Source organism: Mandrillus leucophaeus, unplaced genomic scaffold, assembly GCF_000951045.1.
Source record: "Mandrillus leucophaeus isolate KB7577 unplaced genomic scaffold, Mleu.le_1.0 Scaffold53, whole genome shotgun sequence".
Classification (NCBI taxonomy): Eukaryota; Metazoa; Chordata; class Mammalia; order Primates; family Cercopithecidae; genus Mandrillus; species Mandrillus leucophaeus.
This window is the reverse complement of record NW_012105697.1, coordinates 2,489,761-2,501,320: the sequence shown is the minus strand read 5'-3', so window position 1 is coordinate 2,501,320 and position 11,560 is coordinate 2,489,761. Positions and strand designations below refer to the sequence as shown.

The following is an 11,560-nucleotide window of genomic DNA, read 5'->3' as shown; positions in this document are numbered from 1 at the left end:
GGGAAGTGGTGGGAGGCAGGAGCCAGGTGTGAGTCTTGTAGACTCTCCCTGCGCCCGTGTCTAAGAAGATTGGGAAGTGGTGGGAGGCAGGAGCCAGGTGTGAGTCTTGTAGACTCTCCCAGCGCCCGTGTCTAAGATTGGGAAGTGGTGGGAGGCAGGAACCAGGTGTGAGTCTTGCAGAGTCTCCCAGCGCCCGTGTCTAAGAAGATCGGGCAGTGGTGGGAGGCAGGAGGCAGGTGTGAGTCTTGTAGACTCTCCCTGCGCCCGTGTCTAAGAAGATCGGGCAGTGGTGGGAGGCAGGAGCAGGTGTGAGTCTTGCAGAGTCTCCCTGCGCCCGTGTCTAAGAAGATTGGGAAGTGGTGGGAGGCAGGAGGCAGGTGTGAAAGGGGACCAGCTCTTCAGCCCGGTAACAATGGTGGGCATCTCGCTCCCACATACCAGTGATCTGTTTAGTACTGCAGGGACGCTGCAGTCCATATCCTAGGGACAAATGTTCCGTATCCTCCCATGACATCTCTTGGGAACATGGAGATCAGCCCTTGGGTTAATCTCCACCTGCCTCCCTTTGTTCTCCTCCCAGCCCTGATCAGTCACCCGGTTCCAGGGATTCTAATGTCTAAATCTCACTCAAATCTCTCCTTTTGTGTCCATTCACATTGCCTCTGTCCAAACTCGGGATGCCCCTGGTTCCCCACTCCCCTGCCATCACTCCTTCTGCAAACTCGCCCTCTCGGACCTAAGCCTGACATGCGGCTCTTCTGTCCACACTCTCTCTTTTGAGGGGCTATCTAACCCCTCTAGAAGCAATGGCCAAGTCGGGTGTCTATTCCAGAGCCTTTATCCAGGTATTTCCCTGATGGCAATTCTGATTTTTCCACTGTTTCCCAAACATTTCCTCTGCTTCATCAATAGCCCTTGCCTGAACTCAGGACACAATCGTCACATGCCTGGATGTTGGGGATCAAGCCTTAGGTGACCTGCCCACTGGTCCCTGCCACTAGAGGCTGCCCCTATATCTGTCTCCACACTAACTGCCAGAATGATACGAAATCTGAATCATGCCACACCCATGTTTAAATCTCCTCAGTGTCTCCCCCAGTTTTTCCGCATCTTCAAATACATGTCTGTGGATATGTGCACATACATATATAATGCGTGTATGTATATATGTATACATGCACACACCTGAAAAAATATAAGGACATGCACTACATATTAAAAATACGGGCTGAGCACAGTGACTCACGCCTGTAATCCCAGCACTTTGGTTGGGAGGCTAAGGTGAGTGGATCACTTGAGCTCAGGAGTTCAAGACCAGCCTGAGCAACATGACAAAACTCCATCTCTACAAAAACCAAAAAAATTAGCTGCATGTGGTGTGCACCCATCATCCCAGCTACTCAGGATGCCAAGGCGGGAGGACTGCTTGAGCCCAGGAGGTCAAGTTTGCAGTGAGCTGTGATTGCACCACTGCACTCCAGCCTGAGCAACAGAGTAAGACCCTGTCTCAAACAAAAAAACCAAAAAATATAAAATCATCTCTATGTGGTGGGATTATGGATGACATATATTCTCCATTATCCTTTTCTCTGTATTTTAAAGCATTTCCTCCTGACTGTTCTTTTTATTGTGTTTTAGTTTTTTAGTGTGTGTGCATTTTCTCTTCTGAACTTCACCAGCTGGTTAACAAGTTCTATTCAAATATCTCATTAAAAGTTTCATGGGAATGCAATTTCCAAATGTATTCACTACAGGCATGTATGTTATCTTCAGGATCAGAAACAGGCAATAATTACTGTTTGTTTATATATATATATACACACACACACATGCACACACTTTAAGTTCTAGGGTACATGTGCACAACGTGCAGATTTGTTACATATGTATACATGTGCCATGTTGGTGTGCTGCGCCCGTTAACTTGTCATTTACATTAGGTATATCTCCTAATGCTATCGCACCCCACTCCCCCCACCCCATGACAGGCCCCGGTGTGTGATGTTCCTCGCCCTGTGTCCAAGTGATCTCATTGTTCAATTCCCAGCAATTAACAAATCATGTTTTCTGCCTCCTCAGAGTTAACTTTTTGATGCCAATTTAGCAGCTCAACGGGCAGAAATAGAGCCAGGTGCTTTGGGAGTCATTCAAACAACCCTAACAACCCTCCTAGGGACCCTGAGAGTAGATGACACTGTGTTTTTTCATCCATCCAGGCAGGCTGTATAATTATGATCAATTTATTCAGCCCATCTCAGGGCTGGCAAGAAAAAGAGCTTCTTTCAGGGAGAGAAAAAAAAAAAAAAGCCAAAGGAGAAAACCGCCTTGGGTCACAGGCAAGAGGGGTTTGGGAATTAATCAGCGTGGACCCGTTAGAGGGAGTGAAACAGTGAGATGGCAGGTGGAGAGCTGCACCGGGCTACGGCACAGAGTCGGCCTTGGGCACTGAGGCAGGTTTGGTTTTTGGTTTTTCTGTTTGCTCGTTGGCAGCAGCGGGCGGCAAACTTTCTAATCCTGCGGCCGACTGGGCAAAGTCTTCCCACCACAGGCAAATCCATCGCTTCCCTCCCCACTCTCCGCCTTGGGCGCTCAGCCGGCTATTGTCCACGCTTTGCTCAATATAGACATTCTTGGAATCGTACATTAGATATCACTTTGTGTATTTTTTGGACCATCTAAATATTATTCAAAAGCTTTCCTCACGAAAATGGAAGTTCCTTTCCTGTTTCCAATGGGAGCAGCTTTAACAATGCAGAAAGCCCAGGTCTCCCTGAAGATTCCTCTCCCCCAATTCTCTTCCCCTCACTGCAACCTTCTCTGCAGCCTGGTGTCGGTTTTCACGTGCTTGCATGGACAGGCACGCTGACGCTCACACGCCTGCACTCACGTGCCTGCACGCGCACACCTGCACTCACGCGTGGTGCACTCACACACCTGCATCACGTGTACCTGATTTGCAAATGGGACCGCGTCATGCTTATGGTTAGGTAACCTGGTTTTTCTGTTACTTCATTATCAATTAGTTGTGGGCATTTTTCCAGAACAGTAAATGAAGATCTATTGTATTCTTTCTCCATGGCCATATACTGTTCCATTCTATGAATACACCACGCATGTATTCACTCCCTCAGCAAATACTTAAGGGGCATGTAACATATGCTAAGTACTGTGCAATACAATGGTGAAGAAAAAGTAAAAAATACATTCCTGGAGATATGGTTGTAAAGAAAAAGTGATACAAAATATAGTTCATCTCAAAATCTGGGTATTTGGTAAAAATAAAAGAAAGAGAAAAGATATATTCCACTGGAACTTTTAATGGGATATTTGAATAGAATTTGTTAAGTAGCTTCTAAAGTTCAGAAAAGAAAGTGCACACACACCCCCCAAAAAAAAAAACTGAAATAAAAAGAAAAACAGTGAGGAGAAAAATGCTTTAAAACTGCAGTGATTGAAACAATGTTTTACTTGAGCAAGGACACATAAATAGATCAATAGAACAGGAAAAAAAATTCTGAAAACACACCCACATATACAGGAAGATATTGCACATAATAAAAAGTCACATTTTACAGCTCGTGTCCATTAACAGATAAAGAGAGAAACGGTGTGTCATATTTATCCAACTGAATAATCCTCAACGAGAAAACAAATGAATTCTTGAAACAGAGGATACTAGGGGTGAATCGCCAAACTGGAATTCCCAGTGAAAGAAACCACACTAAGAGAGGACGCACAGAGTGCACAATGAGATTTATTTAACATTCTGAACAATGCAAACTAACCTATAGCAGCCGAAAGCAGATCAGTGACCGCCGGGATGTGAGGAAGGGGTGGGTTGCACGGACCCACGTGGAAATGTTTGGGATGAATGGGATTTGTTATGTTCACTGTGACAGTTGGTTTCACAGGTCCACATGGATGTCAGCACACGATAAATCACAAACTGATAACACGTGCCATTTACTGTACCTCAATTATACCTACATAACATTGTAATAAGGAAATATATGTTTTAAAACTCACAGTTGTTGCGTCAAAGGTCACAATCAACAGAGTGAAAGCAACCAATGGAATAGGATACCGTATTTGCGCTTCACATATCTGAAAAGGGGTTCATAGCCAGAGTATATAAAGAATGTATAACTCATCGACAAAACACTAACAACATGGTTTTAAAATGGGCAAAGAACTTAGACATTTCTCCAAAGAAGGTCTACACATGGCCAACAGTCACAGGAAAAGGCACTCCACATCACTAATAATTAGGGAAATGTAAATCAAAAACACACCATCACTATCAAAAAACAGAAAATAACAAATTTTGCCAAGGATGTGGGAAAATTGGAACCCTTGTGCGCTGTTAATACACAAGGAAAACAGCATGGCAGCCCCCCAAAAAATTAAACATAGAATTACGATGTAATCTAGGAATGCCACTTCTGCATATGTACCTCAAAAAATTGGAAGCAGGAACTCACACTCCTGTGTTCATTGCAACGTTATTCACAACAGCTCAAAAGTAGGAGCTACCCAGGCGTTCATTGAAGAAGGAATAGATAAAATATGGTCCATCTGTACAATGGAATGTTGTTCCCCTTTCCAAAGGAAGGACATTGTGACACGTGCTACAAAGACCTCATTTGACACCAGAAAAAATAATATAATGTTAGCAGTTTATCCTAGAATTTGTTACAACTAATAGGTAAGTTGATGAAAACCTTGGTCTCCTAAAATTGTATAATAAATAAAATAGGCTATACACTAATTAGAATATAATTATATATAGCGACCACAGTTTATGTAATACTTCGGGACTAACAACAATGATTTGTATAATAATAAAATATTTCATTATAAAATTTGAATATACCATTCCAGTACAGTACAAGAAAAAAATGCCAGATCGTGTGAACCATCATATGAACCACCAAATTTAGCTTCACAGTAACAGGAGAGGAAGCCTTATTTAAAAAAAAAAAAAAAAAGACGCTTATTCACTGGTATATCAGTTAGAATAACCTTTTTTTGTTGTTTGACGCTTTGGTTATGTTTAATGTCAGACAGAAGCAGAACCATCTAGCTGTATCTGTTAGAACAAGATCTTTTCTGCCATCCGCCGGACATCTGTCATAACTATACAAATTAACTACAAAATCATTCTAACCTTAAATTTTTAACATAAGCTGGGTGCGTATGATGCTAGTGGCACCGGCTTAGACACAGCCACCTTGCCCCGTGCAAAACCTGAATTGACAAAGAGACACTGAATCCCTACTTTCTCCAGTTCTCATCCACGCAGGTCTTCAACTTCTTATTGTAAGAGAAAAAAATATATATTTAGTGTCTATAACACAGGATAACTTCTCCCCACACGTCCTCATTCTGTTGACATCCCAACATTCAAAACTGTTCACCTCAGTCCTTGTTACTATCACAACCCTCACCTCCAGCCAGTGTGTGTCTTGCCAACACACCGATGGGAGCCACTTGTTCACGTTCCTTCACTGGGGTGCACAGACTGCCACCCCGGTGGTCAGCTTTCTGGAATTTTCCTGTTATTTGCATGCTTTATTTGGTGCATGGGATTCTTTTACAAGTTCTATGATCCTGTGGACAAGAAAGTACCAAGCCACTACTTCCATTTCAGGTGTTCCAACCTTTCTAGGTGAGCTATATTCTTGGGGTCCACAAATTTCTCTTTCCATCTTTTTTTCTCTCCCCCTCCACCCCCCATCCCGCCCACCTTCTGTTGCTCTCCCTTCCTCTGTCCTCTCCTGACTATCCAGAGGCTGTTTTTTTTTTTGACAGGATCTTGCTCTGTCACCCAAGCTGGAGTGGCACAATCACAGCTCACTGCAGCCTCAAATTCCCAGGCTCAGGTGATCCTCCCACCTCAGCCTCCAGAGTAACTGAACCTATAGGCTCACACCTCTGCAAGGGAAAGGAACAGGGCTTCTGTGTCAGTTACCAGTCAATTGCCTCCCAGCTTCTAAGTCCACAGGTTCAGTGCCGGCCCTGCAATGACGGAGCTGTCCTGGCTCCTGTGCAGCGAGCGCAGTGCTAAGCTCTGCCACTAGAGGGGGCGGGAGGGATATCCCAGAAGGAAGAGGCACCACTGCGCCGCCATCTTGTCTGTCTTCTTGCTCCTGTTACGGCCTTGTCAGCCCTACAGGAATGGAGCCCCCTGGCCTGTTCACAGCCCTAGCTCCTGCCTGTGACTGCCTCACCACAGGCCTCTCCATACTCCAGCCACTAGCCTTGGCCCCTGGACCCCAGAGGGCTGCTTCCTATTTCCCTGGTGACCATGGTCCCACCCTTGCCCAACTAGAGGCCTCACCCAGACTCCCCCATTGAGGTTCATACCTCCACTGTTGACTTGCACTTTCCTTGGGATTATTAAAAGTTTGACCATGTTTGATGTTTGTTTCTTATCACCCCACAGCTGGATAAGCTGATAAGAAAACCTGGGTACTCCCTCTTCTAGTGCCAGTGGGGAGTTCAAACCCTGTGCAGTACCCCTGGCTGTGGCCCATACCCTAAGCACCATAAAACCCCAACCCGAAACCAACCTGCTTTCTCTGCCCTCTCAAGCCATGTTCAGACCAGCTTGGGAAAGCCCACTCTGCTCTCTTCAGAAATCCTGTTATGTAATAAGCTTCATACCCTCTTGGAGTGTGTGTGTGTGTGTCATCAGTGTGAACATTCAAACCCAATTTTGGGTGGCTGTAATCCTTTTTCTCCAGGGTGGCCCCAACCTTTGCGTTGTTACAGCTTCTCACCTGCTTAAGCCAGGTTTGGGTAGGTGCACCTGAATCCTTCAGTTCTCCTTTTTCTCTCCCAGAAAACCATAAGAGAATCTTGATTGCTCCCGTATCCTCTCTTACCCAGCACCCTCCAATCCATTATTACTTGACAGGCATGTTGAGCTTTAAGTTAGGCCAATTAGGCTGCTACATTCTTTAAAATTTGTCGATGGATTCCCATTCCTCTGAGAAGGCTTCCTCCCTAGGTATCCTTCAGAGTTCTTTTTTCTTTATAGTTAGGCCCATGTTGTGGTTAATAAATCTTTATTTCGGAGGTCAGAAAGCTTTTCCATAAAGGAGCAGAGAATATATATTTTAGGTTTTGCAGTTTATTTGGTCTATGTTGGATATTCTTCTCTGGTTTTCTCATATTACAACCCTTTAAAAATATAAAAAACAATTCTTGTCCAGGTGTGCTGGTTCACATCCGTAATTCCAGCACTTTGGAAGGCCAAGTCAGGAAGATCACTTGAGCTCAGGACTTTGAGACTAGCCTGGGCAACATAATGAGACCCTGACTCTACAAAAAAATTTAAGAATTAGCCAGGCTGAGCAGGCAGGATCACTTGGCCTGGCTTATTTCACTTAACATAATCACCTGCTGGAAGCTGGGACCCAGGAGGTCAAGGCTTCATAAGCTGTGATCATGCCACTGCACTCCATCCTGAGTGACAGAATGAGAACCTATCAAAAAAAAAAAAAAACTACTTTCTAGCTTGTGGGCTGTTGAAAAACTACGTAGCAGGCCATTGTGTGCCAGCCTCTGCTTTATATTAAATGCTGCTTGTGCAAATTGCTGTGGGTTTTTTCTCTTCATTGGACCCTGACTGATACAGTTTCTCAATACAGATTCTCTTTCGAAACTCCGCAATCATTTTTCCCCAGAGAAAGAATGCGTTAGAAAGTGGATAAAGCCCAAAAGTCCAAAACTAGTACATCTTCAACTACACAGAAAAGCACGAACAGTGGGCCTTAGACGTCCCCCATTCAACAAAATTAAACATCATGGAGAAAGGCGCCCCTAATCAGTCACTGAACACAGAAGGGTCTTGCTGGAGTACAGAGGGTAACAGAGACTGACAGTCTGACAGTCACAAGGGTTATCAGTGGTTTGTTGTTTTTTGTTGTTTTTGTTTTGTTTTGTTTGTTTGTTTGTTTTTGACACGGAGTCTCTCTCCGTCGCCCAGGCTGGAGTGCAGTGGCACGATTTTGGCTCACTGCAATCTCTGCCTCCTGGGTTCAGGTGATTCTCCTGCCCCAGCCTCCCAAGTAGCTAGGACTACAGGCGCATTCCACCATGCCTGGCTAATTTTTTGTATCTTTAGTAGAGACAGGATTTCACTGTGTTAGCCAGGATGGTCTTGATCTCCTGCCCTCGTGATCCGCCTGCCTCGGCCTCTGAAAGTGCTGGGATCAGTGGTCATTTAGTTGAGTAGCTTAGGCTACATAAAGCACGTGGTCTTTTCACTAAAAAGAATAGAATCCATAGAAAATAAAATGTAAATAGTGTAATAGAGCAGGATTAGATTTGCTCACTTTCATACTCAATATGGCTGCCATGTGATAATGGGTGGAAGGCCATTGGGTAGGAGTGGATGTGGGAGAAATAAAACACTTAGTATAGTATTCTGGGTAAGAAACCAGAAGGATTGAATATTTCAGATGCGCTTATCAGACACCGGCCTCAAGATGCTGACTTGAGCAGTAAGAGATGGTAAGATTTCGCTCAGTGGATGCAAAGCTGGAACGCAGAGGAGCCTCCCTCCCCATCACTTAAATGAGAGTCCATTGATGAGCAGCCTGTGCCTCACCTGGAGCCTGTCACTGTGAATCAGACCCTGCATTTTAACAAGATCTGAGGGTGAATTATATGCACATTAAAAATGTGAGGGCCACAGGTTACAGCAAATGAAGCAGGATGCTAGAAATTTCTTTTTTACGGTACACCACTGATTTTCAACCTTTGTTGCACATTAGAACCACCTGGAAAAAATTTTTAAACCTGATTTTCAAGCATCAACTCAACCTGGTATCTCCTGAGGGTGGGAATCAGGCATCAATGTGTTTCAAAACTGTCTGGGGTTGGAGAAAGGGAGTCTCTCTCCAGCAGGTCTTTGCTATCTTATCCTTAGGAGCAGCCAGGCTTAAATCTTTTCTCTCAGGGTGTGCTGTCTATTCTGCACTTAACTTTCAAAATATTCTTATTCCATTGCAATCAGTTACTCTATGCTACATCTCTTTTGCTGTGTGTCTATTGTTTACGTTCCTTTAAATTAAGAAGACAAGAACCGAGGTCTCACAACAGTGAACTTTAATAAATGAATCCAGCCTGTTCAGGAAGTGACCTTTCGGGAGCTCTGAGGATCGCTGGTGTCCGCCTGTGAGCTCAACCAGCCATTCATAAAATGCGCTCCCGAGACCAGCAGCATCAGCATCACTGAAAATGCAGATTCACGGGTTATTTAAAACAAGTAAAATCTGAGAAATTGTCACCAAGAGGAGCCTAGGGAGACGTGACAACTCAAGGCAAGGTGGCGCCTTGGATGGAAAAGAAGGAAGAGGAGGGCATTGTGTGAACACGAAGGAGGTCTCAATAAAATATGCACCTTAGTTCACAGCAATATATAGAGTCAGCTCTTTGCTTGTGGCAAATGTGCCGTACTAGTGAACCATGTTAACAGTGGGGGAAATGGTGTGGAACATTGGCGAACTCTGTGGACTTTTGAAAGGTATTCTAAAATGAAATCTAAGGCCAGGTGTGGTGGCTCATGTCAGTAATCCCAGCACATTAGCAGACTGAGCCAAGAAGATCACCCAAGATCAGGAGTTCGAGACCAGCCTGGCCAGCATGGTGAAACCCTGTCTGTACTTAAAATACAAAAATTAGCCAGGCGTGGCGGTGGCACACCTGTAATTCCAGCTACTCAGGAGGCTGAGGCAAGTAAATTGCTTCAACCCGGGAGGTGGAGGTTGCGGTGAGCCGAGATTGCGCCACTGCACTCCATCCAGCCTGGGTGACAGAGGGAGACGTGGTCTAAAATAAAATAAAACGGAGTCTGTTTTTTAATGCACACTCTAAGGCCACACCCTTGATCTACTAAATTGGAAGCTCTGAGATCAGGGCCCACACTTTTGTAGATTAACAAAGCCTTCAGGATATGGTACTATCATTAAGATCAACTAAGTCCCTAAGACCAGAGACTCCGAATGCCTCAGTAGTTCAAGAGTCAAATCAGGAATTTAGACATTGCCAAATTTAGGCCACAAAATACACCATCTGGGGCAGGGAGATACACAGGCAGAACAGAGAGGATTCGGGGGGCAGTGAAAATACCCCCCACAATACTCCAGTGGTGGATCCTCATGAGGCCTTTGTCCAAACCCACAGAATGTACGACATACAGAGCGAGCCCTAATGGACACCATGGACTCTGGATGCTGGTGATATGTCTGGGCAGGCTCACTGATGGAACAGGTGCACCGCTCTGCTGGGGATGCTGGGTGGGGAGAGGCTGTGCCGTGTGGGGAGGGAGTCTAGGGGAACTCTGTGCTGTCCACTGAATTTCCCTGTGAACCTAAAACAGCTCTGAAAAAGAAAGTCTAGAGCCAGGCGTGGTGTCTCACACATATAATCCCAGCACTTCTAGAGGCCAATATGGAAGGATCACTTGAGACCAGGACTTCAAGACCAGCCTTGGCAACAAAACCAGATCCCATCAACTACAAAAACTTATTTCAAAAAATTTGAATAAAATAATACTCATAAAGCCTAATACAAACAATACAGGATGCAGTGGCTCACCCTTGTAATAACTCTTTGGGAGGCCGAGGCAGGCAGATCATTTGAACTCAGGAGTTCAAGACCAGGCTGGGCAACATGGCAAAACCCCCTCTTCAAAAAATACAAAAATTAGCCGACATGGTGTGGTGTGTTCTTCTAGTCCCAGCTACTCCAGTGGCCAAGACGACAGAATTGCTTGAGCCTGGGACGTCAAGTCTGCAGCGAGCTGTGATTACGCCACTGCACTCCAGTCTGGGTGAAAGAGTGAGACCCCATCTCAAAAAAAAAAAAAGAAAAGAAAAAAAAGAAACCAATACAGGATGCCCAATAGAAGCTGACTTTCAGATAAATAATGAATAATCTAGAACAAGCTGATACTTTAAAAAATTGTTTATTTGAAACACAAATTTCTCCAGGCATTGTGTATTTAATCTGGACACCCTACTTTGACAATTTTACTTTACAGCAAAACAGTGGGTAATAGCATGTCAATCAGAAGGCTCAGTTTTTTGTTATAAAATACTGAAAAACTAATTAAACTAATTAGATGTTTATTGAAACAACAGCAACACAAACCCAATAGGCATAATGAAACAAAACAAAACTCAGTGGGGAGAATATTTCCTCGGACATCCTGGCGATTCCTACCTAGGGCACTCCCTCTGTGTGCTGGGTGGCCATGCACCTGTGTTATAACATCAATGAAAAATCATCCTTCTCATTCTCTGGGTGCAGTGGTTTCTGGATGTGTTTTCTGGTGGTATTTTAACGTTTCAGGCCGACGAAAGGCTCTCGAACACTTGGAACACTGATAGGGTTTCTCTCCGGAGTGGATGAGTTTGTGCTCATTCAGGTTCTTCCTGTAGGTGAAAACTTTCTTGCAGTCTTTACATTTGTAGGGCTTCTCTCCTGTGTGGCTCCTCTTGTGACATTTCAAGGAGAACCTCCTGTTGAACCGCTTGTGGCAGACGTC

The 11,560-nt window shown here is 44.5% G+C and overlaps 2 protein-coding genes across 2 annotated transcripts in view; one reads left to right on the top strand and one right to left on the bottom strand.

Moving 5' to 3' along the window:
* Positions 1-11,560, top strand: part of LOC105551651 (zinc finger and SCAN domain-containing protein 5A) — a 106,525-nt gene that overhangs the window by 60,637 nt on the left and 34,328 nt on the right. The gene's annotated exons all lie outside the window — the stretch shown is intronic.
* Positions 2,420-11,560, bottom strand: part of LOC105551699 (zinc finger and SCAN domain-containing protein 5A-like) — a 25,581-nt gene continuing 16,440 nt past the window's right edge. Inside the window, exon 4 of the mRNA XM_011997037.1 lies at positions 2,420-2,629. Coding sequence (XP_011852427.1) covers positions 2,420-2,629 — 210 coding nt within the window. The remainder of the gene's footprint in view (positions 2,630-11,560) is intronic.